This window comes from Elephas maximus, chromosome 5 (assembly GCF_024166365.1).
Source record: "Elephas maximus indicus isolate mEleMax1 chromosome 5, mEleMax1 primary haplotype, whole genome shotgun sequence".
Lineage (NCBI taxonomy): Eukaryota > Metazoa > Chordata > Mammalia > Proboscidea > Elephantidae > Elephas > Elephas maximus.
In genome coordinates this window covers 163,845,033-163,869,827 of record NC_064823.1, presented here as the reverse complement: position 1 = coordinate 163,869,827, position 24,795 = coordinate 163,845,033, and the positions used below count along the sequence as shown (strand labels likewise).

The 24,795-nt window shown below is 53.0% G+C and overlaps 1 protein-coding gene across 15 annotated transcripts in view; it reads right to left on the bottom strand.

The window, feature by feature from the left end:
- Positions 1-24,795, bottom strand: part of ABLIM2 (actin binding LIM protein family member 2) — a 179,896-nt gene that overhangs the window by 128,083 nt on the left and 27,018 nt on the right. For all 15 annotated transcript variants that reach the window (XR_007517717.1, XR_007517716.1, XR_007517718.1 and 12 more), the window contains exon 2: positions 10,372-10,515. Coding sequence is in view for 12 of the 15 variants with exons in the window: in XM_049886708.1 (XP_049742665.1) it covers positions 10,372-10,515 (144 nt within the window). In the remaining 3 variants the exon portion in view is untranslated. The remainder of the gene's footprint in view (positions 1-10,371; positions 10,516-24,795) is intronic.

Sequence of the window (24,795 nt, the reverse complement as noted above, 5' to 3'; positions counted from 1 at the left end):
CCTCTCCCTGTCAGAGCTACCTGGTGAGCCTCTCCCACCTGGCTCAGCGACGCCTTGGTGCCCCTGCTGCCCCCTCCCTCTAGAAGTCTGTTCTCTTCTTTGTCTTCCAAGCGGTGCCAGAAAGGTGGCTCCTCTCCCAGACTCCCAGGCTGAGCCAGGCCTCCTAAGTGCTCCGTAGCCCAGGGGTTCTGTGCCCCATCTGATCACGGGGTCTGTCTTTTCCACCAGGGGGTGTATTGTGGGGTAGAAACCAAGCCTTGCCCCTGTAGTGCCCCCATGGCAAATGGAATGTGCACTTTGTGACTGACTGAGTCCCCTGCAGAGGTGGAAGTCCAGCTCGGGTTGTTGCCGAGTCACATGCTCTTCCCCTTTCCATGGCTCTCTAGCCGCCCCCCACCGCCCACCCCTGGGAGCACATGAGAGCCACGTACACTTTTAGAGGGAGAACCCCTCCTTGCTGGACTCAGGAGGAAGCCGGCAGCCCCCGCCCCAGTGGGGAGCCACAGCCCAGCAGACCCCAAGCCAGCATTTTGAAAAACCACGAAGCCCTTGCACCTTTTAAAATTGACATCGAAAAGTTTTTATCACAGTGTTTACTGACTGCAAACACTGTAAATATTAGAGTCTTGAAATGTAACATCGTTCTTGTAAGTGTATTCAACGGAATGCAAATGCCTGTGAGACCGCCACAGCAGTTCACAGAAGGCAAGACCAGCTCTTTGCAACAAGCAAAAAATTTTACATCTTTCCCTTTTACGACTTGAAATCATATTTCCGTTCTACTTCCTCCACAGAACCGTATACAAACGTAGAGCATTTTACAGACTAGAAGTCTCTCATTGATCACTCTATCATGTTCTCTGGAGCCCTGGCGGCACAGTGGTTAAGAGCTCGGCTGCTAACCAGAAGGAGAGCAGTTTGAATCCAGCAGCCGCTCCTTGGAAACCCTATGAGGCAGTTCTACTCTGTCCTACAGGGTTGCTATGAGTTGGAAACAACTCTGTGGCAACAGGTCTCACGTTCTCTGTAACAAAAATGCAAATACATGTTGAAATTGATTTATGAAGGATTCCTGGGACCACGATTTCTGAATATTTGATAAACTGTTCTAGAGTAGGGTGATCATTAAATTTTTAGCACGAAGCTATGAAAACAACACATCTATTACACTTTTTGATAAATAATTATTAAACGTTCCAAGTAAAATTTTTGCAATGCAGACATGGACAATGGAGTTGGGGACATTCCCGGCCTCTGATCAGAGGAGCCCCAAGTTTTGAACTGCACTTTTGCTTGGTGCCCCGGGAGTGCTGTGAGCCAGGGCAGATGGGGAATTTGGGCAAGGGGGGACAGATCTTGGACAGATCCACTCCTGTGTAAGTTTGGAATCTGGAAGCTGAATCTCCAAGAGTGTCGGGGTACCCCAGGGATACGGTCCACTCGGTGCTGTGCCCTCCAGGGGAGCTGCTGGTGACACAAAGGGGAAGCCGCCTACCCGGGCCCCTCTGGGACTAGGGAAGCCTCGTCCCATAGAACACGGTTGAGAGGAGCAGGGGGCAGGCAGGTGGCCTCTACTGCAGTGCCCATCACCCACCCTCACCCCCCTACCTGTGACCTCAGGGCTCCGAGCAGCCCCGCAAGTGAATACTCACACAGCTCAGCCCCCTGCCCAGGCGAGGTGGGCAGGCCTGGCCCAGAGGGTCAAATTGCTGTGTGCTGGTTGCAACCACCAGATCCCTGGGACTCCTCCTTCGAGCAGGAGTGAGCTCTGCAGACAAGGGAAAGGAACAGCTGGGCAGCCAAGAGCCCAGATGTCGAGACCGCCTGGGTGGGAGTCCAGCTCCACCTACCTGCCTCGCTGTGTGCCCCTGGGCAAGTGCCTTAACCTCTCTGTGCCTCCGCTTCCTTGCCTGGAACATAGGACCTATTTCAGTGATGTAAACAGCGGCATCCTGGGCATTCTTGGAGCTAGTACTGGCTGGGTAAGGCCTGAGTCACTCCCTTTCCTGCACCCCCTCCCCATTACTCATGCCCCGAGACGCTGGAATCCAGCACCGAGCTGGCTCTGAATTCTCTGAATTCTCACTCAACACCCCATCCGAGAATGAAAATCCTCGTTTAAATTAATTTTGTACCTTGAGTCAGACAAAGCAAATTTATCCTGACTTGGGAAGAATAGGCTGTTTGGGGCTCGACTTAGGAGAGTGGGTGTACTTTATCTCAACACTGCTCTGTAGCCAGGCCAGGCCGAGTGAGGAGACAGCATGTGGGCTCGGGTCCTGGCTAGCGCTCTGGCCCCAGAAAAGACACGACGGCACTGACTATCCTCGAAGGAGAGGGAGGCGGCTGCGGGGCTGGGGCCCCACTGCGACAGGGAGAGGGGTTTCAGTAGTTTCCTAGCTGTTCACTAGAAAAATCCTGACCCTACAGGACAGGGTAGAACTGTCCCATAGGGTTTCCAAGGAGCGGCTGGTGGGTTCAAACTGCCCATGTTTTGGTCGGCAGCCCAGCTCTTAACCACCGCGCCAGCAGGGCTCCATCCACCAGAAAGCTCATGGAAATAACTTTCCAGCCACAGCCTACCCCTCGGGCCATCACTGGCCGGCACCCATTTCCTCTGTTCTCTCTGCTGCTGGTCAGAGTGTGCCACAGTCATGGCAGACCTCCGTCTCCCGAATGTAAAAATCTAAAACCAAACCCATTGCCATCGGGTCAGTTCCAACTCAGAGCAATCCTGTAGGCAGAGAACTGCCCCAGCGGGTTTCCAAGGCTGTGATCTTTACGGAAGCCTTTATGCCACATCCTTCTCCTGCGGACGGGCTGGTGGGTTTGAGCCACTGACCTTTCGGTTCATGGCCAAGCACCTTAACTGCTGCACCACCAGAGCTACTTAAAAAGTTCAAATGGACCAACAATTTTAAAAATGCCAATGAAAAGAATATATTGTTATTATGCTGTATTTTGCAGTGGTGGTTCGGCGGTAGGACTCTCACCTTCCATTCGAGCCAATGTGCAGCCACCACCCGTCGTCAGTGGAGGCTGCGTGTTGCCGTGATGCTGAGCAGGTTTCAGCGGAGCTTCCAAACTAAGACAGAGTAGGAAGAAAGGCCTGGCCATCTCCTTCCAAAAATCAGCCAGTGAAAACCCTGTGGATCGCAATGATCCCATTGTGCATGGGATCGCCATGAGTTGGGGGCCAACTCAATGGTAGTTAAGGACAACAACAAATGGGAGATAGAGCTGGCCTGGGCAGGGCACCCCGCACCCATCTCTCAGGGTGTTTGGTAGGGTCATTTACTGATAGTCCAGAGGGGTGGGAGGAATGGTGGGAAGAGTGAGGGGCAACACTTTCTGGAGACCACTTGGCACAGACTCTATGGAACATTAAAGTGCTCTGACCGTTTGACCCAGCCATCCCTATTCTGGGAACCCACCCCAAGGAAAGGGCAGGAACAGGGACAGAATGGAGATGCTGCTATGTCTCCAGTGGCATGGCTACAATGTAACGCACCAAATAAACCCGGGCCTTGGAGTCAGGCAGCCTGGGTTCTAAGTCTGGCTTTGCCCCTTACTTGCTCTATGACCTTGGGCAAGTAACTGAACATTTGTGAACCTCAGGATTTGATTCTATGTTGTCGTTGTCGTTAGGGGCCATTGAGTCAGCTCTGACTCACAGTGACCCTGTGTACAACAGAACGAAACACTGCCCGGTCCTGCGCCATCCTCGCGATTGTCGTTAAAGCGCGAGCCCGTTGTTGCAGCCACTGTGTCAGTCCATCTCACTGAGGGTCTTCCACTCTTCGGCCACCCTCTACTTCTTCTGATTCTATGAAACAGGGTTTACAAATACCAGTCTCCCACGGCTGCCACAGAAATAAATGAGATGAGCTTCGAAAACTGCTTTGCTCGGGGCCTGGCTGGGTGTGGCGTCAACATCCCGCCGCGGTGGAGGGGTCGAGGGGCTGGCTGTGGTCCAGGCATCCCAGGGGATGCGGGCAGACGTTGACACTGGTGTTGAAAAATTTACAGGATGGGGAAGTGCTATGTGGTCGTTTTAAGTAAGCAAATCAGGGTACAAAATTATGTGTACTGCCTGCTTTCAAGTTAAAAAAAGTCTTAGACCAAGGAAAAGATTAGAAAGATACATTCCAAGTCAGTAGTGACCGCACGGGTTAGACCAGCTGTGTTTCCAGCCCCTTCTCTGTATGTTGCTGTACTGCTGGGCGGGAGGAAGCGGTGTTTCCAGCCCCTTCTCTGTACATTGCTGTACTGCTGGGCGGGAGGGAGCGGTGTTTCCAGCCCCTTCTCTGTATGTTGCTGTACTGCTGGGCGGGAGGAGGGGAGCCCAATTCACATTAAAGCACAAACCAAAGCCAGACACCCCGCCTATCTGTGCACCTCAGCCTGGAGCAGCGAGGTCCCCGCGTGACCGCTCACTCAGACTCCCGGTTTGTAAATGACAGCAGCAGGTGTCCACCTAAGACTCCTTCCTGCTGTGACTTTTTGTTTTTCTGCCATGTGATCCTGCCACCCCCGTGTGCCCTGCAACCCCCCAGACCAGGCAAGGACAGTGTGTGCCTGGGGAGGCCGTGGCCGGAGCTGGGATGGGGCACACCTGTCCCAACAGTCCTCTGAATCTGGAAGTCCTTGGCCGGTTTCTTGTAAATGCCTGGGAACATTCTGGAAGATAAGTGGGTAGGCTTTCTGCCAGTCACTGTCATCCACTTGGCTCGCCTGGGCAGCTCAGTGTGGCTGTTTATTAATACAGCTATTAATAGCCTGGAGCCTTGGTGGTACAGTGGTTAAGAACTTGGCTGTTAATCAAAAGGTCAGCAATTTGAATCCACCAGCCACTCCTTGGAAACTCAGTGAGGGAGTTCTACTCTGTCCTACAGGGTCACTATAAGTCGGAATTGACTCAGCGGCAGCGGGTTTGTTATTAACAGTATCAGTAATACCCCGCAGGTGGATGTTACCTGGCTACCTGTGGTCCTTCATCTGCGGCCCACACTTCGACCCCATGCTGCAGTTTTCTTGGCCCTTGCTCAGTTCGACGCTGACCCCTCCACCGCCGCCCTTTCCCCTTTCTCTGCCCATCCTCCACCTTACTCACTCACTCCAGTCACACAGCTCCCCTGTTGGTCCCTGAACACGCCAGGCTCCTTCCTGGCTTTGGGCTCTTTCCCCTGGCTGGAATGTTCTTTCCAAAGATACCTGCAAGACCAACTCCCTCCCCTTCTCCTAGTCTTCACCCAAAGGTCACCTTCTCCATGAGGCCCACTCTGATTACCTGTAGTGGGTTTAATTGTAATCCCCCAAAAACTGTATCTTCTGTTTTGACTTTTTTGTTTTTGTTTATTTTTGCATCCAAAGACACCCTCAATGATTCATGTTGCTGTTAGCTGCCGTCCAGTCGGCTCCAACTCATGGCGACCCCTCGTACAACAGAACAAAATGGTGCCCAGTCCTGCACCACCTTCATGATCGTTGCTAAGCTCAAGTTCATTGTTATGGCCACTAAGTATTTTGAGTGCCTTCCAGCTCAGCTGGCTCATCTTCCAGCGCTATATCGACGATGATCTGTTGCAATCCACGGGGTTTCATCAGCTGATTTTTGGAAGCAGGTCACCAGCTCTTTCTTCCTAGTCTGTGTGAGTCCGCAAGCTGTGCTGGAACCTGTCCACCATGGGTGACCCTGCTGTTGTTTGAAATACTGGTGGCAGAGCTTCCAGGCTCATAGCAACACGCAAGGTACCACAGTGGAACAAACGGACACATGGGGTGGTGACTCAGAGACTCGGTCTTTTCATGAGCGCGGGGATAAGAGTCCAATCCAAGACTATGAAATCCTCAGGCTCACACAGATGCAGGCTTTCTCAGAGCTTGGGAGAAGACTTGGCTGGTCCTCATCACTTCTCAGTGGGAGAGGCAGAGCTGCTGCCCACCGAGGGCCAGTTCCCTGTGGCGTCCCCAGGGCCGACCCAGTGCCTGGCACAGGGCGAGAGGGGCTTGGAACAGGGCCTCGTGCCTACAGACTCACACCCTCACCAACACTACTGTTAATACTGAACTCAGCAGCCCTGGTCACTGTGAGTCCCAGGTGGGACGGCAGCTGCCCTGTCCCATCTTAGCCACTCACCCACCAGCGAGGAAGGGGTGACAGCTGTTGCCACTGAGTTCTCAGGGGACTGCAGCTCAGAGGACACAGTGACATTCCCGGGGTGGCACTCGGAGGAGGGGGACCCCGGCAGTGCCCACCCCACAGCCCTTCTGTGGGTCACACAAGGTGACAGGCTGGATTGGCTAAGCCCGATGCACTTTATGGCTCTCCACAGCCTGGGCTTACAGAAATCCTTTTAAATAAAGTACACTCTGCCCTTTGTCTTTTAGAAAGGGCAATCTAATGATTTTTGCTTTTCTGAAAAGCACCAAATGTATCTTCACAAACAGAAGAAGAGGTTAAGCCAGAAAACCCCAGTATGCCTCGGAAAGCCTAAATGAAAACAGAGAAGAGCGCCAGTCAGAGTGGGTCTCATCTCCGCACCAAGGCCAGGGGAAGCAGGCCCAGAGCTGGGGACGCAGGGTGACCGGGTGGGTCACGGGAGCTCATGGGGCGAGTCACTTCTTTCCTCCTGTGCTGATGGGGGGGTGCCCTGAACCCTGGCGCCCCGGGGGGGAGGGTGGGCGCATGGTCCTGGGAAAGGCCAGGGGCACCGTGTGGTAGTTGACGGGAGCGCTGGAGCTGGCCATGTCCACCTGTCTTAGTCTCCAACTGCTGCTCTAACACAGAGACACGAGTGGTGGCTTTAAGGAACAGAGATGTATTGTCTCACACTTCTGGAGGCCCTGGTGGCGTAGTGGTTAAGTGCTACGGCTGTTAACCAAGCGGTCTGCAGTTCAAATCCACCAGGCACTCCTTGGAAACTCTACAGGGCAGTTCTACTCTGTCCTACAGGGTCGCTATGAGTCAGAATCGACTCGATGGCAGTGGGTTTGGTTTTTTTGGTTTTCTGGAGGCCAGAAGTCCAAATCAGTGTCTCGGCTGTGTAGATCTTGTCCTTGACAGCAGCCCTGCATGTTCCTCTTCCCTTGTAGACGATCCTCACATGGCATCTGTCTTCCCTGAGTGCAGTCTCTGTGCCTAATCTGCTCTTTTTATACCTCAGAAGAGATCATATTCTGATCAACATAACAAAGAAAACACTAATTCCAAACAGGATCACATCCGCAGGGTCCCGGAGCCAGGTCATTCTCAGGTGTCAGAGGTCCTCTGTGATGTTACCAACAGTGCCCACACCATGGACGGAACCTTGGTTCCTCGAGGGTCAGCCTCAGGCCAAAGGTCCCATGGAGCTCCTCCCCCCAGCCCAGAAGTGAAGTTACCCTCCCAGGGGCCCCCAGTTCAGCCAAGAGGTGGCTGGGCTCACCAGCCTCTGTGGCCTCCCTGCTGGACTCAGGCCCCCCAGGGCCAAGGCAGCAGGGTCAGCTCTGAGCCCCCTCCTTGGTGCAGTCATCCCGGTCGTGGCTCCTGTGTTTCTCTTCACACATGGGGACCCCTCACGTGGTCTCTGAACCGGGCCTGTGTGTTAACTGGACACAAGCAGAGCTGCTGTGGGTCTCTGTCCGCGGCCCTGGCTCTCCACCCCAGGAGGCTTGGCAGGGGTAGAGGACAAAGCTGGAGGTGGGCCAGAACACCACAGACAGCACCACTGTCCATCCGGCCATCTGTCCAACTGCCCACTCTCCATCTGCTCATTAGTGTAAGCTTCCACCTGTCCACTCCCCAACCACCCACCCCTCTCTATCCCATCCACCTGGCCCTGTCCGCCCTCATCCACTCACAACCATTCGCCCACCTCATCCACTCACCCCGTCCCCTCCATGTAAAGAGCTGAGCACACATTCTGAGCCCAGTACAGGTAAGACAAAGACAAGGCGTTGCTGCCCCACCTTCCAGTTGCTGTCCCAAGAGCCCTCGGCACAGTCCCAGTACTCTCTTGCTCACTGGCCCGGCCCACCTCCACCATCTCTGCTCCACTCTCCAATCCCAGCTCCTGCCATCCCAGGGGCCAGGCTTCCGCACACCTGGCCCCCCTGGGACAGATGCTCCCCCTCTCTGGCTGGTGGAGTCCTCCTGTCTTCAGGGGACAGCCCACCACCACCTCCTCTGTGTACTCTGCCCCAGACATCCCAATCCTCCCTCACACCCTCTGTGAGGCAAAGGCATATATGTAGGTCACTAAGTGGCACAATGGTTAAGTGCTTGGCTGCTAACTAAAAGGTCAGAAGTTTGAATCCACCAGGCACTCCCTGGAAACCCTATGGGGCAGCTCTACTCTGTCCTACAGGGTTGCTGTGAGTCATATCAACTCAACAGCAACGGGTACGGTTTTGAGTTTTGGATAGACTGAATTACTTACCCAAAATTTGTGTTGAAACCCTAACTCTATACCTGTGGGTATAATACCATTTGAGGTTTGGGTTTTCTGTGTTTTGTTAGTGAGGTCCCCTCAGTGTAGGGCACGTCTTAAATTGATCACTTTTGAGATGTAAAAAGAGGCACAAATGGAAGGGAAGATACACACTGAGTGGAGATGGCTGGAGAAGTTGAGGCAAGACCTCCCACAGAACCGACAGAGAGAGCTTTCCCCAGAGCCCACAGAGAACCTTCCCCAGAGCCCACAGAGAGAACCTTCCCCAGAGCCCACAGAGAACCTTCCCCAGAGCCCACAGAGAGAACCTTCCCCAGAGCCCACAGAGAACTTTCTCCAGAGCCCACAGAGAACCTTCCCCAGAGCCCACAGAGAGCCTTCCCCAGAGCCCACAGAGAGCCTTCCCCAGAGCCCATAGAGAGAACCGTCCCTAGAGCCCACAGAGAGAACCTTCCCCAGAGCCCACAGAGAGAACCTTCCCCAGAGCCCACAGAGAGAACCTTCCCCAGAGCCCACAGAGAGCCTTCCCCAGAGCCCACAGAGAGAGCCTTCTCCAGAGCCCACAGAGAGAACCTTCCCCAGAGCCCACAGAGAGCCTTCCCCAGAGCCCACAGAGAGCCTTCCCCAGAGCCCACAGAGAGAACCTTCCCCAGAGCCCACAGAGAGCCTTCCCCAGAGCCCACAGAGAGCCTTCCCCAGAGCCCATAGAGAGAACTGTCCCTAGAGCCCACAGAGAGAACCTTCCCCAGAGCCCACAGAGAGAACCTTCCCCAGAGTCCACAGAGAGAACCTTCCCCAGAGCCCACAGAGAGCCTTCCCCAGAGCCCAGAGAGAACCTTCCCCAGAGCCCACAGAGAGAACCTTCCCCAGAGCCCACAGAGAGCCTTCCCCAGAGCCCACAGAGAGAACCTTCCCCAGAGCCCACAGAGAGCCTTCCCCAGAGCCCACAGAGAGCCTTCCCCAGAGCCCACAGAGAGAACCTTCCCCAGAGCCCACAGAGAGCCTTCCCCAGAGCCCACAGAGAGCCTTCCCCAGAGCCCACAGAGAGAACCTTCCCCAGAGCCCACAGAGAGAGCCTTCCCCAGAGCCCACAGAGAGGACCTTCCCCAGAGCCCACAGAGAGAACCTTCCCCAGAGCCCATAGAGAGCCTTCTCCAGAGCCCACAGAGAGCCTTCCCTCAGAGCCGGCACCCTGAATTTGGACCTCTAGCCTCCAGCACTGTGAGAACGTAAGTTTCTTTTCGTTCAAACTACTCATGTGTGGCACCGGTGTCCGGCAGCACTAGGACTGTAAGACAGACCAGGTCTTGTTTGGAACAAAGGCTGAGATTTTCCCTTTCCCTCTGGTGAGGCCCATTCTGTGGTCGAGTGTGGGTCCTGTGTACCCCTCACCATTGAGCCTTTGTCTCCCCCACCCTCCCTGACACTGATTTTGCCTTCTTTGCTATGGCGCCCAGGTGGCCACTTGGCTCTTGTCATAGGCTCTGAGTTCCTGGGCACAGCATACAAGGTCCTCCCTTGGGACCCTTGTCCCCTAATCCCCCATCCAGGCAGACTCCTTCATCACACCCACAAGGGACGCAGGCTACGTTGAAAAGCTCACATGATGCATCAAGGTTCTGGACTCCCCAAGAATGTTGCAGAGTCCCTGACTTGACCATAGTTCCCCACAGGTACTACAGAGGCCCAGCCTCACTGCGGACACTGTGGGCTGCCCTGCAGAGACCCTGACCTGACCAGGGCTCCCCTGAGGCACCCCAGAGGCCCAGGCTCACAGCGCAGCATTCACCCTTGCAGAGTCCCTGACCTGACCGGAGCTCCTCTGAGGTACCCCAGAAGCCCAGCCTCACCATGGGACACTCACCCTTGCAGAGTCCCTGACCTGACTGGCGCTCCCCCGAGGCACCCCGGAGGCCCAGGCTCACCACGGGACACTCACCCTTGCAGACAAAGCACTTGATGTGGAAGTATTTGTTCTGCACACGCAGCACCTCTCCCTTGCACACGTTCCCGCAGGTGGTGCACAGGACGGACGTGCTGGGCGGCTTCTCCAGGGCGCCAGGGGCCGCCTGCGGCTGCGACACTATGGAAAGAAGGAGGCAAGTTAGGGACCTTAACAGTAGCCCCCTGAGACCCACCTGGCTTCCAGAGCCAGGCAGTAGTAAATGCTGTTCCAGCCACAAGACCTGTGGTCGCCTGTTACAGCAGCCGTGGCTAACTCAATCTTCCCGGCAGACGGGCGGCGGGCAGACGCAGCAGGACAAGGCAGCTGCCCCCCAGAGACAACAACATCGGCAGCAACAATAATAGTAATGAGCAATGGTGGCTGCCCTGCGGGGTGCTCTCCCTAGGACCCATGTGGTGCTCGCCCCACACTGAAGCCACCTCCCCTGTTACTTAATAAAACCGCGGGGAAGGGGCAGGAAGCAAGCGTTCTCTGGGCTGGGAGGTGAGCCTGGTGCAGAGCAAGGCTCTGGTATTGCAGCTGGAGACCCCAGCCGGCCCCTGCTCACAGCTGGTCCACATCTGGGGGCTAACTCAGAGAGTGGGTGTCGAGGTGGGGGTGTAGCTCCCCAAAGCTGTCCTGTTCTCACAGATGAGGAACTTCAGGAACAAGACCCTGTTTAAATGAGTTTGCACAATGCTGGACTCCGGCTGGAATCCAGGACGAGAGAAATGCCCAGCCATTCACTGCTGTAGCTGCAGGTTCCCGGGCAACATGGGCTCGGGGTCACCACGTCCAGGCTGTGACTGCAGCAAGACTAGAACCCCAGCCAACGTGTGTCCTCCACCTGTTGTCTCACAGTCCCCACAACCTGGATGCTCTGACAACAAGCAAACGCATTGCCTAGCAACCCCCGGGCCAGCACAGACAACGTGCCCAGTAAACAATAGTTGCCATTCTGTCCAAAAACACAGCGTACCATCACCAGCTCCTGGTTCCTGGAAGTCCCTCTTTTGGGGAGAACAACTCAGGACCCTCTTTCTGCTCGGAGGACCTGGTCTTTCCACCCAATTCCGCCTCCTGGGGCAGCCCCGAAGTCCCTGCGTGGCCCAAGTGGTTTGCACTCAACTACTAACTTCACGGTTGGCAGTGTGAACACACCCAGCTGTGCCACGGAAGGGAGGCCGGGCCGTCTGTTTCTGTAAAGGTTAACCAGAAAACCAAACCCACTGCCATCGGGTCGATTCTGACTCATAGACTCATAGCACCCTATAGGACAGGGTATAACGGCCCCATAGGGTTTCCAAGGCTGTGAATCTTTATGGAAGCAGACTGCCACATCTTTCTCCCACAGAGCCCCTGGTGGTTTCAAACAGCCGACCTTTTGGTTAGCAGTTGAGCGCTTTAACCACTGCACCACCCTGGCTCAATTACAGCCAAGAAAACCCCATGGAGCAGTTCCACATGAACACACACGGGGTCACCATGAGTCAGAGTTCACTCAAAGGCAACGGTTTACTTTTTTGGGGAGGGGGGGCAAGCAGCCCCAACATTTTCTGGGGTTCAGGCAGAGGGGCCAGCCGCCGTGCTGCTGTCCTCTTGTGGCGTGGAACAGACACTGCAGCCATCACTAGGCTGAGAACACCGCATCTTCGGGCAGGTACAGCCAGAGGCTGGTGCTCTCTCCGGCTCAAGTCTGCACGCATGGCCAATGGCCCCGTAGGTCTGGCGAGCAGTTCTGGGTTTGTGGCTGGGGATTTTCTACCTCCCAGGCTGAACCCCTTCCCCCACCCCCTGTACATCCCCCCACCCACTGCGAGGAACGAGGAACGCCAGGGCAGCGATGGCAAGCCCCGCCCCTGCCCCCTCTCCAGTGTTCCGTCCCCACCCCTGTTCCCATCGCTGGCAGGTCCGTGTGCTCAGGTCAGTTCATAGCCCTGGTGGTGCATAGCCCAGTGGTTAAAGTGCTCGGCTGCTAGCCAAAAGGTCGGCAGTTTGAAACCACCAGCCGCCACGCAAAAGAAAACTGTGGCAGTCTGCTTCTGTAAAGATTACAACCTTGGAAACCCTATGAGGCAGTTCTACCCTGTCCTGTAGGGTTGCTACGAGTTGAATTGACTCGACGGCAACAGGTTTGGCTTTGGTACTCTATAGCGCAATGCATGGGAAAGCTGGACAATGAATAAGGACGACCGAAAACTTGATGCCTCTGAATTACGGTATGGCCAAAGAATATTGAATACACCATGGACTGCCAGAAGAACAAACAAGTCTGTCTTAGAAGAGGTACAGCCAGAGTGCCCCCTAGAAGCGAGGATGGCGAGACTTCGTCTCATGTACTTTGGACATGTTATCAGGAGGGCCCAGTCCCTGGAGAAGGACATCATGCTTGGTAGAGGGTCAGCGAAAAAGAGGAAGACCCTTGCCATGGATTGAGTTGTGTCCCTCCAAAATACGTGTCAACTTGGCTGGGCCATGATTCCCAGTATTGTGTGACTGTCCATCATTTTGTCATCTGATGCGATTTTCCTAAGTGTTGTAAATCCTAACCTCTGTGATGCTAATGAGGAGGGATTCATGGCAGTTATGTTAATGAGGCAGGAGGCACTCAATCTACAAGATTAGGTTTTAATCCAATCACTTTTGAGATATAAAAGAGAGAAATGAGCAGAGAGACATGGGGACCTCGTACCACCAAGAAAGCAGTGCTGGGAACAGAGTGCATCCTTTGGACCTGGTGTTCTTGCACAGAGAAGCTCCTAGACCAAGGGAAGATTGATGGCAAGGGCCCTCCTCCAGAGCTGACAGAGAGAGAAAGTCTTCCCCTGGAGCTGATGCCCTGAATTCAGACTTCTAGTCTATTAGACTGTGAGAGAATAAGCTTCTCTTTGTTAAAGCCATCCACCTGTGGTATTTCTGTTATAGAAGCACTAGATGACTAAGACAACCTTCAATGAGATGAATTGACAAAGTGGCTGCAACAATGGGGTTAAGCATAACGAGTGTGAGGATGGAGCAGGACCAGGCAGTGTTTCGTTCCATTGTACATGGGCTTGCTATGAGTTAGAACAGACTTGACGGCACCTAACAACGACAACAACGCAACCCAGTGCAAGGCCGGGCGGTGTCAGGCCTCCTCACCTAGCTTTATGGGAGGTGGAAAGCCATTATCAGCATCAACAGCCCAAGGTTGATTCCAGTGCCGTGGAGGTCAGACATGCATCTAGGTCTGTCTTACGACACTAGGTAGAAGAAACATTCAATATCCATAGCACATTCGGATAGACATCTAAGCTCTTTTAAAACATTCCAGTTTCATCTTCCCAACCCCTTGACTATCTTCCCATTCATACGCATATGGCCCCAGGCCTCTGACTGGGTGGGACCAGAAGACCCTGACCCTCTGTCAGTCATCCCATTTAACCAGCCCAGCCCTTGCCCCAGTCGCTCCAGATGTGGCTTTTCTCCCCTCAGCTGCAGCATTTCATCTTCACTTTCCTTCCAGCCTTTACAGGTAAAAACCAAAGTAACCACCTAAGAATCAAGTTTCACTTCCCACACCCTTTCCTTCTTTCTCTGACAAAGTCCCATATCTCCATGAGCCTGGAGCCATTGCAATGATCCCACTCCTGACACCAACTATAAAAATGGTGTGGGGGCAGCGTTTGACCTCCTCTAACTTCACGAGGGGGAGAGAGAATAACCATCAGCAGCAGCCCAAAGCTGATTCCTATGAGGAGAGGTCAGACACACCTCCTCTCTCCACCACCTTTACTAATTCTGACGCCAGCTGTCCCTCCCACAGCATCCTCTACTTCTCTGCTTGGTTCGATATCTCATTGCAATGGCCACACAGAACTCACAGACAACATTCATGATTATGGGGTTTATTAGGGAAGTAACAGGCTACAATTCAGGATCAGGAATGACCCAGGATACAGTTCTTCCATCAGGATAGCTTTTTCCCAGCCGTGCCGGCAGGCAGGCCTCTCTCTCTGGCCCTCGGCCCCTTGGTCCCTTGGTCCAGTGTCTGCCCTGCTCGGTGAATGTTATAGATCTTTTTAGCTCCTTTAATAAGTGCCCGGAGGCACCCCACTTCACCAAGAAACCTCCTGCTCAAAGGCACTCGACTCTCTTGCTCTGTGGGTCAGCATACACACTGTAGCCGCCTTGCTCTGTGGGCTGGGAAGCCCACCTCACTGTCTCATGCCAGCCTCCTTGTTCTGCTGCTGCTGCTTCTCACCATCCTGTGCTGTCTCTGGTGTTACAGCTCTCTGTCTCCTAGGTCTAGGAGGTTCTCAGCACAGGTATCTCAGGTCCAAAGGATGTGCTCTGCTCCAAGCTCTTCTTCTCGGTAGTAGTGGGTCACCCCTACCCCTGCTTATTTCTCTCTTCTTTTTTCTCTTGTAAGATAAAAGGTATGATTCAAGTAAGAGGGTAACTTGAATAAAGGTGGTAAGGGTGGTGACCGGGGTAAGTGTGGTGACTGGGTAAGGGTGGTGACCAGGGTGAGGGTGGTGACTTCAGTCATTTCTATAGGAGGGCGGTGACTCATGACACATCCCGTTAATGTAACAGACAACACATTCCCAAATGGACCATAACCACAGGCACAGAGGCTAGAATTTAAAACATATCACAAAATGGAAGATAATTACATCAGATCACAAAATGGAAAATGACTACTTCATTACATAACTGCCAAATTACATCATTACATAACTGTCAAACCACTGAAAATGGCACCCCAGCCAAGTTGACACACAACCTTAACCATCACGGGTTCCATACACCTTATTTGCATAGCCACACCCAATCATTGCGTGGAAGTCACAAAGACTGGCTAAAAGGGCCATATTAAGTCATTCACTACAGCATAGCTGCTAAATGAAAGGTTGGGGGTTCGAACCCACCAGCCATTCCACAGAAGAAAGATGTTGGCAGTCTGCTCCCGTAAAGGTTACAACTTTGGAAACCCTATGGGGTAGTTCTACTCTGTCCTATCAGGTCACTATGAGTGAGAATCAACTTAATGTCAACTTTTTTTTTTATCCTATAGCTCAGACGAGGCAGCAGTGGGGCAGTGGTTGAATTCTCGCCTTCCACACAGCAGATGCAGGTTCGACTCCCGGCTGAGCACCTCATGTGCAGCTGCCTCCCGCATCTGTCAGCGGAGCCTTGTGCGTTGTTCCCGTGAAGCTGAACAGGTTTCAGCAGAGCTTCCAGACTAAGACTAGGAAGCAAGGCCTGGCAGTCTACTTCTGAAAATCAGCCAGTGAGGACCTATGGACTCCAATGGTCGGATCCACAACTGACCATGGGGATGGCCCAGGACAGGGCAGCACTTTCGTGGCGTCTTCCATTGTGCACGGGATCGCCACGAGCAGGGGGCTGATTCCACAGCACCTAACAACATTCTTCTCACACAGGATGGCTCCTCCGCACAGTGAGCACTGCGTGGGGCTGACCAGCCAACTCAGGCTTGGAGCGTGCCCGGCTGGTGCAGGCAGCCACGGCTGAGTGTCCTGCTCCGTCATGACAAAGTACCACCAGCTCAGGGGCTGTAAAAACAGAAATGTATTCTCCCACAGTTCTGGAGGCCGGTAGCCCAAATTCAGGGTGTCGGTGGGGCCGGGCTCTCTCTGCCCATGCTGGGAGAGGAGCTCCCTTGTCTCTTCCAGCTTCTGTAGCCCTGGGAGCTTCTTGGCTTGTAGCAGACCCTCACATGTGTCTCCCCCATGTGGGACCCTGTCTCCACATCTGCTCTCCTTTTTCATCCGAACCCACTCACAAGGGGTTAGGACTAGGACCCACCCTGCTGTGATATGTCTCAGCTAATCTCACCTTCAAAGCAAAACCCTATTTCTAAACAAGGTACCACTCAGGCTCAGTGGTGGGGACTTCTGCATACCCGTTTGGGAGACACGATTGGATTCGCCACAAGCTGTGCCGGGGAGCCAGGACCAGCACATTGCACCACCCCAGCCTGGGTTTTTTCCCTGCAGCTGGTCTGCACAGCCTCGTTTCTGGCCAGGGCGGGTCTGTGCTGGCTGCACGGGTTGACCTGGACAGGAAGCAGTGTCACCGGCTGTGGGTACAGCCCGAGGCCTGCGTGGCACAGAGGCTCCAGCGGCAGAGCCCGCTCCCTGGAGAAGGGGTCCCAAGGACTGCAGGGTCAGACAGCGGTTCGTTCCAGCCCACACAGCCTCCCTCCCCACTGCCCCAGACCCCTGGAGCTCAAGGCTTTGCTGTGACGCCCAGCAAGCCAGCATGAAGCCAGGGAGCCAGGCCTGCATAGCTGCTGATGAAAACCAACACCAGACCAAATCCATTGCCATAGAGTCAATTCCGACACAAAGCGACTTTACAGGACAGAGTAGAACTGCCCCATCGGGTTTCCTAGGATGTAATCTTTACAGTTTTCACTGGCTAATGCTTTTCAGAAGTAGACTTCCGGGTCCTTCTTCCTAGTCTTAGTCTGGAAGCTCAGCTGAAACCTGTCCTCCATGGGTGACCCTGCTGGTATCTGAATACCCATGGCATAGCTTCCAGCATCACAGCAACACACAAGCCCCCAGAGTACGACAAACTGACAGACACACGGTGCACGTGAAAGCTGGGTAATGAATAAGGAAGAACAAAGAAAAATTGACGCCTTTGAATTGTGGTGTTGGCAAAGAATATTGAATATGCCATGGACTGCCAAAAGAACGAACAAATCTGTCTTAGAAGAAGTACAACCAGAATGATCCGTAGAAGCAAGGATGGTGAGACTGCGTCTTACATACTTTGGACATGTTGTCAGGAGGGGTCAGTCCCTGGAGAAGGACATCATGCTTGGCAGAGTACAGGGTCAGCGGAAAAGAGGAAGACCCTCCACGAGGTGGATTGACACAGGGGCTGCAACAATGAGCTCAAGCATAACAACAATTTTAAGGATGGCGTAGGACCAGGCAGTGTTTCGTTCTGTTGTGCACAGGGTCACTATGAGTCAGATCCGACTCGGCGGCACCTAACAACAACAACAACAACAATCTTTACGGAGGCAGACTGCCACATCTTTCTCCTGCAGACCTACTAGTGGGTTCATACTACCAACTTTTTGGTTAGCAACCAAGTGCTTAGCCACCACACCACCAGGGCTCCTCTGAAGAAAACAGGCCTTCCAAAATAACAGATCAAGACTGAGCAAAGCGGGCCAGAGCCCCTCCTCCCCTACCTTGGGCAGTCAGAGCCTGGGAGGCGGAGATCAGGCTCAGCAGACCAGCCTAAGCTCTGAGCAGCACCCAGGAAGGTGCTTAGAGAGAAGCTGTTGGTGCCAGACCCTCAGACCTGTTGATGGTCACAGACACGGCTCCTGTGTGCCTTGGAGTCTTCACACATGCTGGTGCATCCATGCAGAAGGCCCTCCCATCTTGGCAATCTGGCACCTGAGGAGTGTCACTGCCTCCAGGAAGTCCTTTGGGATATTCCCCAGGCCAACAAGAAGTCTCCTCCTCCTCTTCTTCTCTGACGTCTCTGACCACACGTGGGATGCATCATGCTCGAGGTCTGAGTTGGCTGGGCATGGCCACCTAGCCCCAGAATGGGAGGGAGGGGCCAGGTGGGATTTATCTCAGGCCTCCCCCCAGGGCCTGGCTCAAAGCCTGCCAGGTACAGATGTTACATAAAATGAGCCGACCACACCAGAGACCTAACCCAAACACAGTAGGTTAGTTTCACCACCATGTTGAAATAAGCTCTAAGCCTGGGTTTAACAAGCCTCTGGGATAATAACATGAACCGTACACTCGAGCGGCGGGAATCCATCACTCATAGGGGCTGTCGTTACTCAACCTCCCCGAGAATGCAACCCCAGCTCAGCAGGCCTGGGGGAAGGAGAGGAGTGTGACATCAACATGGAGCTTGGCCTTCCAGACACAGGGGCGTGGCTCTCCCTCGGGCCCAGGGCCCAGGGCCCAGGAGAAGCTGCGTGCTGCAAAGCGCTAGGACAGGAGCCGGCAAGGCCAGGGCTGGATCCACCGCCTGCTGCAGCTGTGTGACAGAATGGCCTGTGTGCAAGAAAATGGGACTGACCTGGTGGTTATGGCCAGTCCACAGGACAGCATGGTGACAAATGTGAACAACAGCCCCCAGGCACCTGTGTCCTCGGCTCACCTGAACACAGTTGGTTCATGCTTTAGGTAACATTGTATCATAAACAGGTTTCCAAATGATCAGAATACCCCCACCCATATAAGGACACTGGCCGTTGGACTTCTTGTTAGTTGCCATCAAGTCGATTAAGACTCACAGCGACCCTCTATACAACAGAACAAAGCTGTTGGACTTGGACCCCCAAATGACCCAGGACAGTCTCATTTCGAGACCCCTCACTTCATCACATCGGCAAAAACTCTTTTTCCAAATCAGGTCACGTTCACAGGTCCTAGGATGTGCATACACCTTCTCAGGGGCCACCACGTAGCCCCCCCTTTCTTCCACAGTGGCACTGGTCCTGTGCCCAGGGCCATCTCAGGGACCCCAGGAAGGCTGAGGCTGTACCTCCAGGGCCACAAGGGGCCCAGCTCCACAGAAGGGGGTGGGCACCAGGGCCAGGAAGCCCAGGGGCCAACAGCTCCCACCCCTTCCACTCTCCTCTCTTCACCACCTCTCCCAGCCCTCAATTCTATTCAACTTCCTGCCCACCAGCTGCCATTCAGCCGACACTGACGCATGACGACCCCGTGTGCCATCCAGCCGACACCGACTCATGGCGACCCCGTGCGGAGTAGAACTGTGCTCCACAGGGTTTTCAGTGGCTGATTTCTCAGAAGCAGGCCATCAGGGCTTTCTTCCAAGGTGCCTCTGGGTGGACTCGGACCTCCCACCTTTTGGTTAACATCTCAGTGCAGTTCACCATTTGCACCACCTGGGGTCCCAAAGAGGGGGCGGCCCTCAGACACCCCAACCTCCCTCACTGCCTGACGCTCAGTTCCTTTACTATATTTTGGGATAACCATTGAAATTCATTCACTTGCTCCGTTGATTTCTTATGACTAAAGTCAAACACAGACCACAATCCAAAGAATGCAGAAGTGTGGAGAATCAGGAATGAAGGCCCTGCCCCCATGACACTGCTCAGGGCTCACAGATGGGGTGTCCCTGCACCTTCTGTTCACAACAGACACGCATACATGTACACACGTGATTATGTAAATATGCACAACTTACTTTTTAATCAACGCCCATGGAGGCAGCAGTCAAGAAATCAAATGATGCATTGCACTGGGCAAATCTGCTGCAAAAGACCTTCAAAGTGTTAAAAAGCAAAGACGTCAGTTTGGATACTAAGGTGCGCCTGACCCAAGCCGTGATCTTTTCAATTGCTTCAATTCCATGCAAGAGCTGGACAAAGAACAAGGAAGACCAAAGAAGAATTGATGCCTTTGACTTATGGTATTGGAGAAGAATATTGAATATACCATGGACTGCCAGAAGAACAAACAAATCTGTTTTGGAAGAAGTACAGCCAGAGTGCTCCTTGGAAGTGAGGATGGTGAGACTGCGTCTCATATACTTTGGACATGTTATCAGAAGGGACCGGTCCCTGGAGAAGGACATCACGCTTGGTGAAGTAGAAGGTCAGTGAAAAAGAGAAAGACCTTTAAGGAGATGGATTGACACAATGGCTGCAGCAATGGGCTCACACATAATGATAGTGAGGATGGTGCAGGGCTGGGCGGTGTTTCGTTCCATGGTACATAGGGTCGCTATGAGCTGGAACCAACTCAGTGGTACCTAACAAAAATCATTTTTAAACAAAATTTGGAATATATTTATATGTTCATCTGGCTTTGTTTTTTAACCTAGTACCTTAAAAAAAAAAACTAAAAGTTCCAGCCGCCTTCCATGTCTAAAGCCCTGGAACACCCACCTTGATTCCGTGGGTGGCCGGGTGGTCTCTGCCTGGTCTCCTCGCTGGAGACTGCATGACCCCCACACCATGGGCCCTGCTCCCGCAGTCAGTTCAGCCTCTCGCACGGGCTTCTTGAGGCTAATTTTCTAGATATGGAATTATCAGGCTCAAGGGGCCAGGTGCGCTTAGAATTTCAGGGGTACCAGCAAACGATCCATTTACACGCACCCGCTGGGCGTGTCTCCCCATCCTGGGAACACTCTTCTTACAGATGGACCTGGGTTTCAGAACAGTCCGGCCCCTCCTCCCACCCTCCCCCAGCGTCACCTGTTGGAAAGTCACACCAAACCACGTGGGTGAGACCAGCTTCCTCCCTAGCCTACTTAAAGGCTGCCTGCTAAATATAACCATGAGCCCAGGCAGCTGCTCTCTGGAGTGGCCCCATTCTCGCAGTGGCCATGGGCAGCGTGGGCTCTGAGAACCAACTGCTCCCACACTGAAGATCAGCCATCCTGAGGCCTCAGCACGGAATTCATTCAGTCCTTCACTCAGCCAAGAGGCACAGGGACCCACTCTGTGTTGAGTGTTGGGCTGGCTCTGGGCCACCGATGTCGCAAATGCAGTGCCTGCCCCCAAGTAGCTCCTGGTCAAGTGGGCTGGGGACAAACATGGACACCATCACACCTAGGAAAACCACTCCACCTGTCAGCATGTGAGCTCCAGGCCCAGGGACACCCCTTCCAGGGTCTGCCCCACCCCCGCCCCAACAACTACACACCAAACCCCCAAGAGGCAACCACCAGGTGAGGCTGTTTCCTCCCTGCCCGCAGCCCAGCTGAGAGTGTCCAGCCTCTGAGCACACTCATCTGTGCCCTGGGCCTGTCCTGGGGGTAGGCCCCTCCCCCTAGGGACGGTGGTCAGCCCTGCTCTGTCTTGGGGTCCTAAGAACTGGACAAGGGTCTCGGGCACAAATGTGTGCAGAATGGAACTGATTATACGACAACTTTCCCCTCATATTGCCAAACTGGGCCCCACCCAGGGCTGGCCCACAGGGGACAGCAGCAAATGGCTGCTGGGGGATGAGTCCACCCACCTCCCACACTCACCCCTGCACTGAACATCCCCCCGGCATCTGTCCCCTCTGAAGCGGCTGTAGGTGGTTCACTCCTGGCTCCCCCCAGAGGCCCAGCACCCAGTTAGGTGCTGTCGAGTCGGTTCCAACTCATAGTGACCTACGTATAACAGAATGAAACACTGCCTGGTCCTGTGCCATGCTCACAATCACTGCTATGCTTGAGCCCATTGTTGCAGCCACTGTGTCAACCCATCTCATTGAGGGTCTTCCTCTTTTTTGCTAACCCTCTACCTTACCAAACGTGATGTCCTTTTCTAGAAATTGGTCTTTCCTGATGATGTATTCAAAGTGAGTCGAAGTCTTGCCATCCTCACTTCTAAGGAGCATTCTGGTTATATTTCTTCCAAACAGATTTGTTCATTCTTCTGGCAGTCCACGGTATATTTAATATTCTTCACCAACACCATCATTCAAAGGCATCAATTCTTCGATCATCCTTATCCATTGTCCAGCTTTTGCCTGCATATGAGGTGATTGAAAACACCATGGCTTGGGTCAGGAGCACCTCAGTCCTTGGAGTGACCCAGTAGGCACTCAATAAGCAGGTTGAACCAGCACACAGCCCTCTGTGTGCACGTCTTCTCCAGCACATGGTACACTGGGTTGTTACTTTTTGTACGTGTTTGCTCCCCCCTCCTGAGGCATGCACACCTTTATCCACACATCTCAGCATCTCACGGTGTGGCCCTCCTACTTCTGGAACCCCAAACCCTGTCCCTCTGAGTGCCTCACAGGGTTGTCTCAACAACCACCCATGGCCACTGCAACAGCTCCCTACTCGTGTGTTCTTACAATATGACACTGACATGGCTCCCATCGAGTAGGGGACCTGAGACCCCTCCCCCGAATGTGGGTGGACATCGTGACTGCCTTGACCAACAGAATATGGTAGAAATGACACCCTGTGACTTCTACAAAATGCCACACACTTCTGCCTCACTTTCTTAGGACGAGCATTCTTGGAACCCAGCTGCCACGTTGTGAGGAAGCCCAAGCTAGCCACGTGGAGTGAACACAGGCTGAGGCCACATGGAGGTGTTCTGGCTGGTAAGCCAGCCAATGCCTGCTGATGGCCAGCATCAACCACCTGAGGTGCCTCCAGATGACTCCAGCCAAGCTGCCGCAGGTGATTGTCACTCCCAGCCTCTGGTCACCCCCAATGCAACCCAGACATTATGGAGAGACAAACCAACCCACCCCATTGTGTCCCCTCTGACTTTCCAACCTGCAGAACTTGTGAGCGTAACAGAATGGCTGTTTTATGCCATGAAGTCTGGGGTGGCTCGTCATGCAGCCATAGGAAGCTGGAAGGTCACTTCAGTGGTGACATGTGAACACCACTGTCATGGATTGAATTATATCCCCCCAAAATACCTGTCAACTTAGCTGGGCCATGAGTCCCAGTATTGTGTGATTGTCCACCATTTTATGTGATTTCTCTATGTGTTGTAAATCCTATCACTATGACGTAATAAGATGGATTAGCAGCAGTTATATTGATGAGGTCTACAAGGTTAGATAGTGTCTTAAACCAATCTTTTTTGAGATATAAAAGAGAGACTCGAGCAGAGAGACATGGAGACCTCATGCCACCAAGAAAGCAGTGCTGGCAGCAGAGCCCTTCCTTTGGACCTAGGGTTCCTGCACTGAGATGCTCCCAGACCAAGGGAGACTGATGACGAGGACCTTCCTCCACAGCCGACAGAGAGAGCCTTCCCCTGGAACTGGCGCCCTGCATTTGGACTTTGTTAAAGCCATCCACTTGTGGTATTCCTGTTGCAGCAGCAGTAGATGACTAAGACAACCACTTTGCAAATTCCTTGCTGCCCACCTCTGTGAGCTCCAGGGGCCACCATCATGCCCCGCTGAGAGCCTGCCCTCCGACCCTGAGGTTGGCCTACCTCCTCCCCAACCCCAGTTCCACCAGGATCCAGACTCCTGCCACCCACATCCAATTTCACAAGAACACGTGACCCAAGTCCCTGGCTCTCCACCCCGGGGGACTCTGAGTTTCCGTGAGGAGTCTGCAAATTCATTTGCATACCATGACTGTCTGCAGGTGAATTCCATAATCTGTCTTGTATATAAGGAGCCCTGATGATGCAATGGTTAAGCACTTGGCAGCTAACCAAAAGGTTGATGGTTCAAACCCTCTCAGTGGCTCCCCAGGAGAAAGACCTGGCAATCTGCCTCCATAAAGATTATAGCCTAGGAAAACCTACGGGGCAGTTCTACTGTTACGTGGGGTCACAGTGAGTCAGAAATCGACTGGATGGCACCCAGCAACATCTGGTATACAGGCAGCCCTCCAGTTAAACATGAGGCAATGGTACTTAGAAACCAACTGCCATAAAGCCTGTAAGTTAAACACATGCAATGGTTCATAATAATGAGTGTAGGCACCTCTCTGTGAAGCTCATGAAAACACTGCGTGGTTTGGAAGGGCTTCATAAGTGTTTTATGTGCACGGAAAGGTAAAATATATGTTACATACTAAAACATAGGCTTGACTAACTGACGCTAAATAAGAACCATATCTACCTATTCTGACTTACCCAAAATTCGACTTAGAGCAGACTTGGGAACGGCTCTCCTCCGTGTCCTGCAGACTGCCTGTACAGGGACTATGATTGTGCAGTTGAGTATAGAGGCACACACAATTTTAAAAGATGGAAGTGTCCAGCACAACTAGATGGTGCCCGGCTACTACCACCAACTGCTCTGACAGGGAGGGTCCCGGACAGAGCTGGAGAAAAATGTAGAACAAAATTCCAACTCACAGATAAAGACCAAGCATTACTGAAAAAGAAGGACAAAGTGGGAGGCTTCACTCAATCTGATTTCAGAACCTACGATACCGCCACAGTAGTCAAAACAGCCTAGTACTGCTACTACAACAGATATATAGACCAATGGAACAGAATTGAGAATCCAGACATAAATCCATCCACATACGAGCAGCTGATACTTGACAAAGGCCCAAAGTCTGTTAAATGGGGAAAACACAGCCCGTTTAACAAATGGTGCTGGCATAACTGGATATCCATCTGTAGAAAAATGAAACAAGACCCATACCTCACGCCATGCACAACAACTAACTCAAAATTGATCAGAGACCTAAATATAAAACCTAAAACAGTAACGATCATGGAAGAAAAAATAGGGACAACACTAGGAACACTAATATGTGGCATAAACAAAATACAAACCATCACTAACAATGCACAAACACCGGAAGAAGAACTAGACAACCTGGACCTCCTAAAAATCAAACACTTCTGTTCATCAAAAGAGTAAAATGACAACCTACAGGCTGGAAAAAAAAAAATTTGGCTACTACAGACCCAGTCAGCATCTAATCTCTAAAATCTACAAGATACTTCGA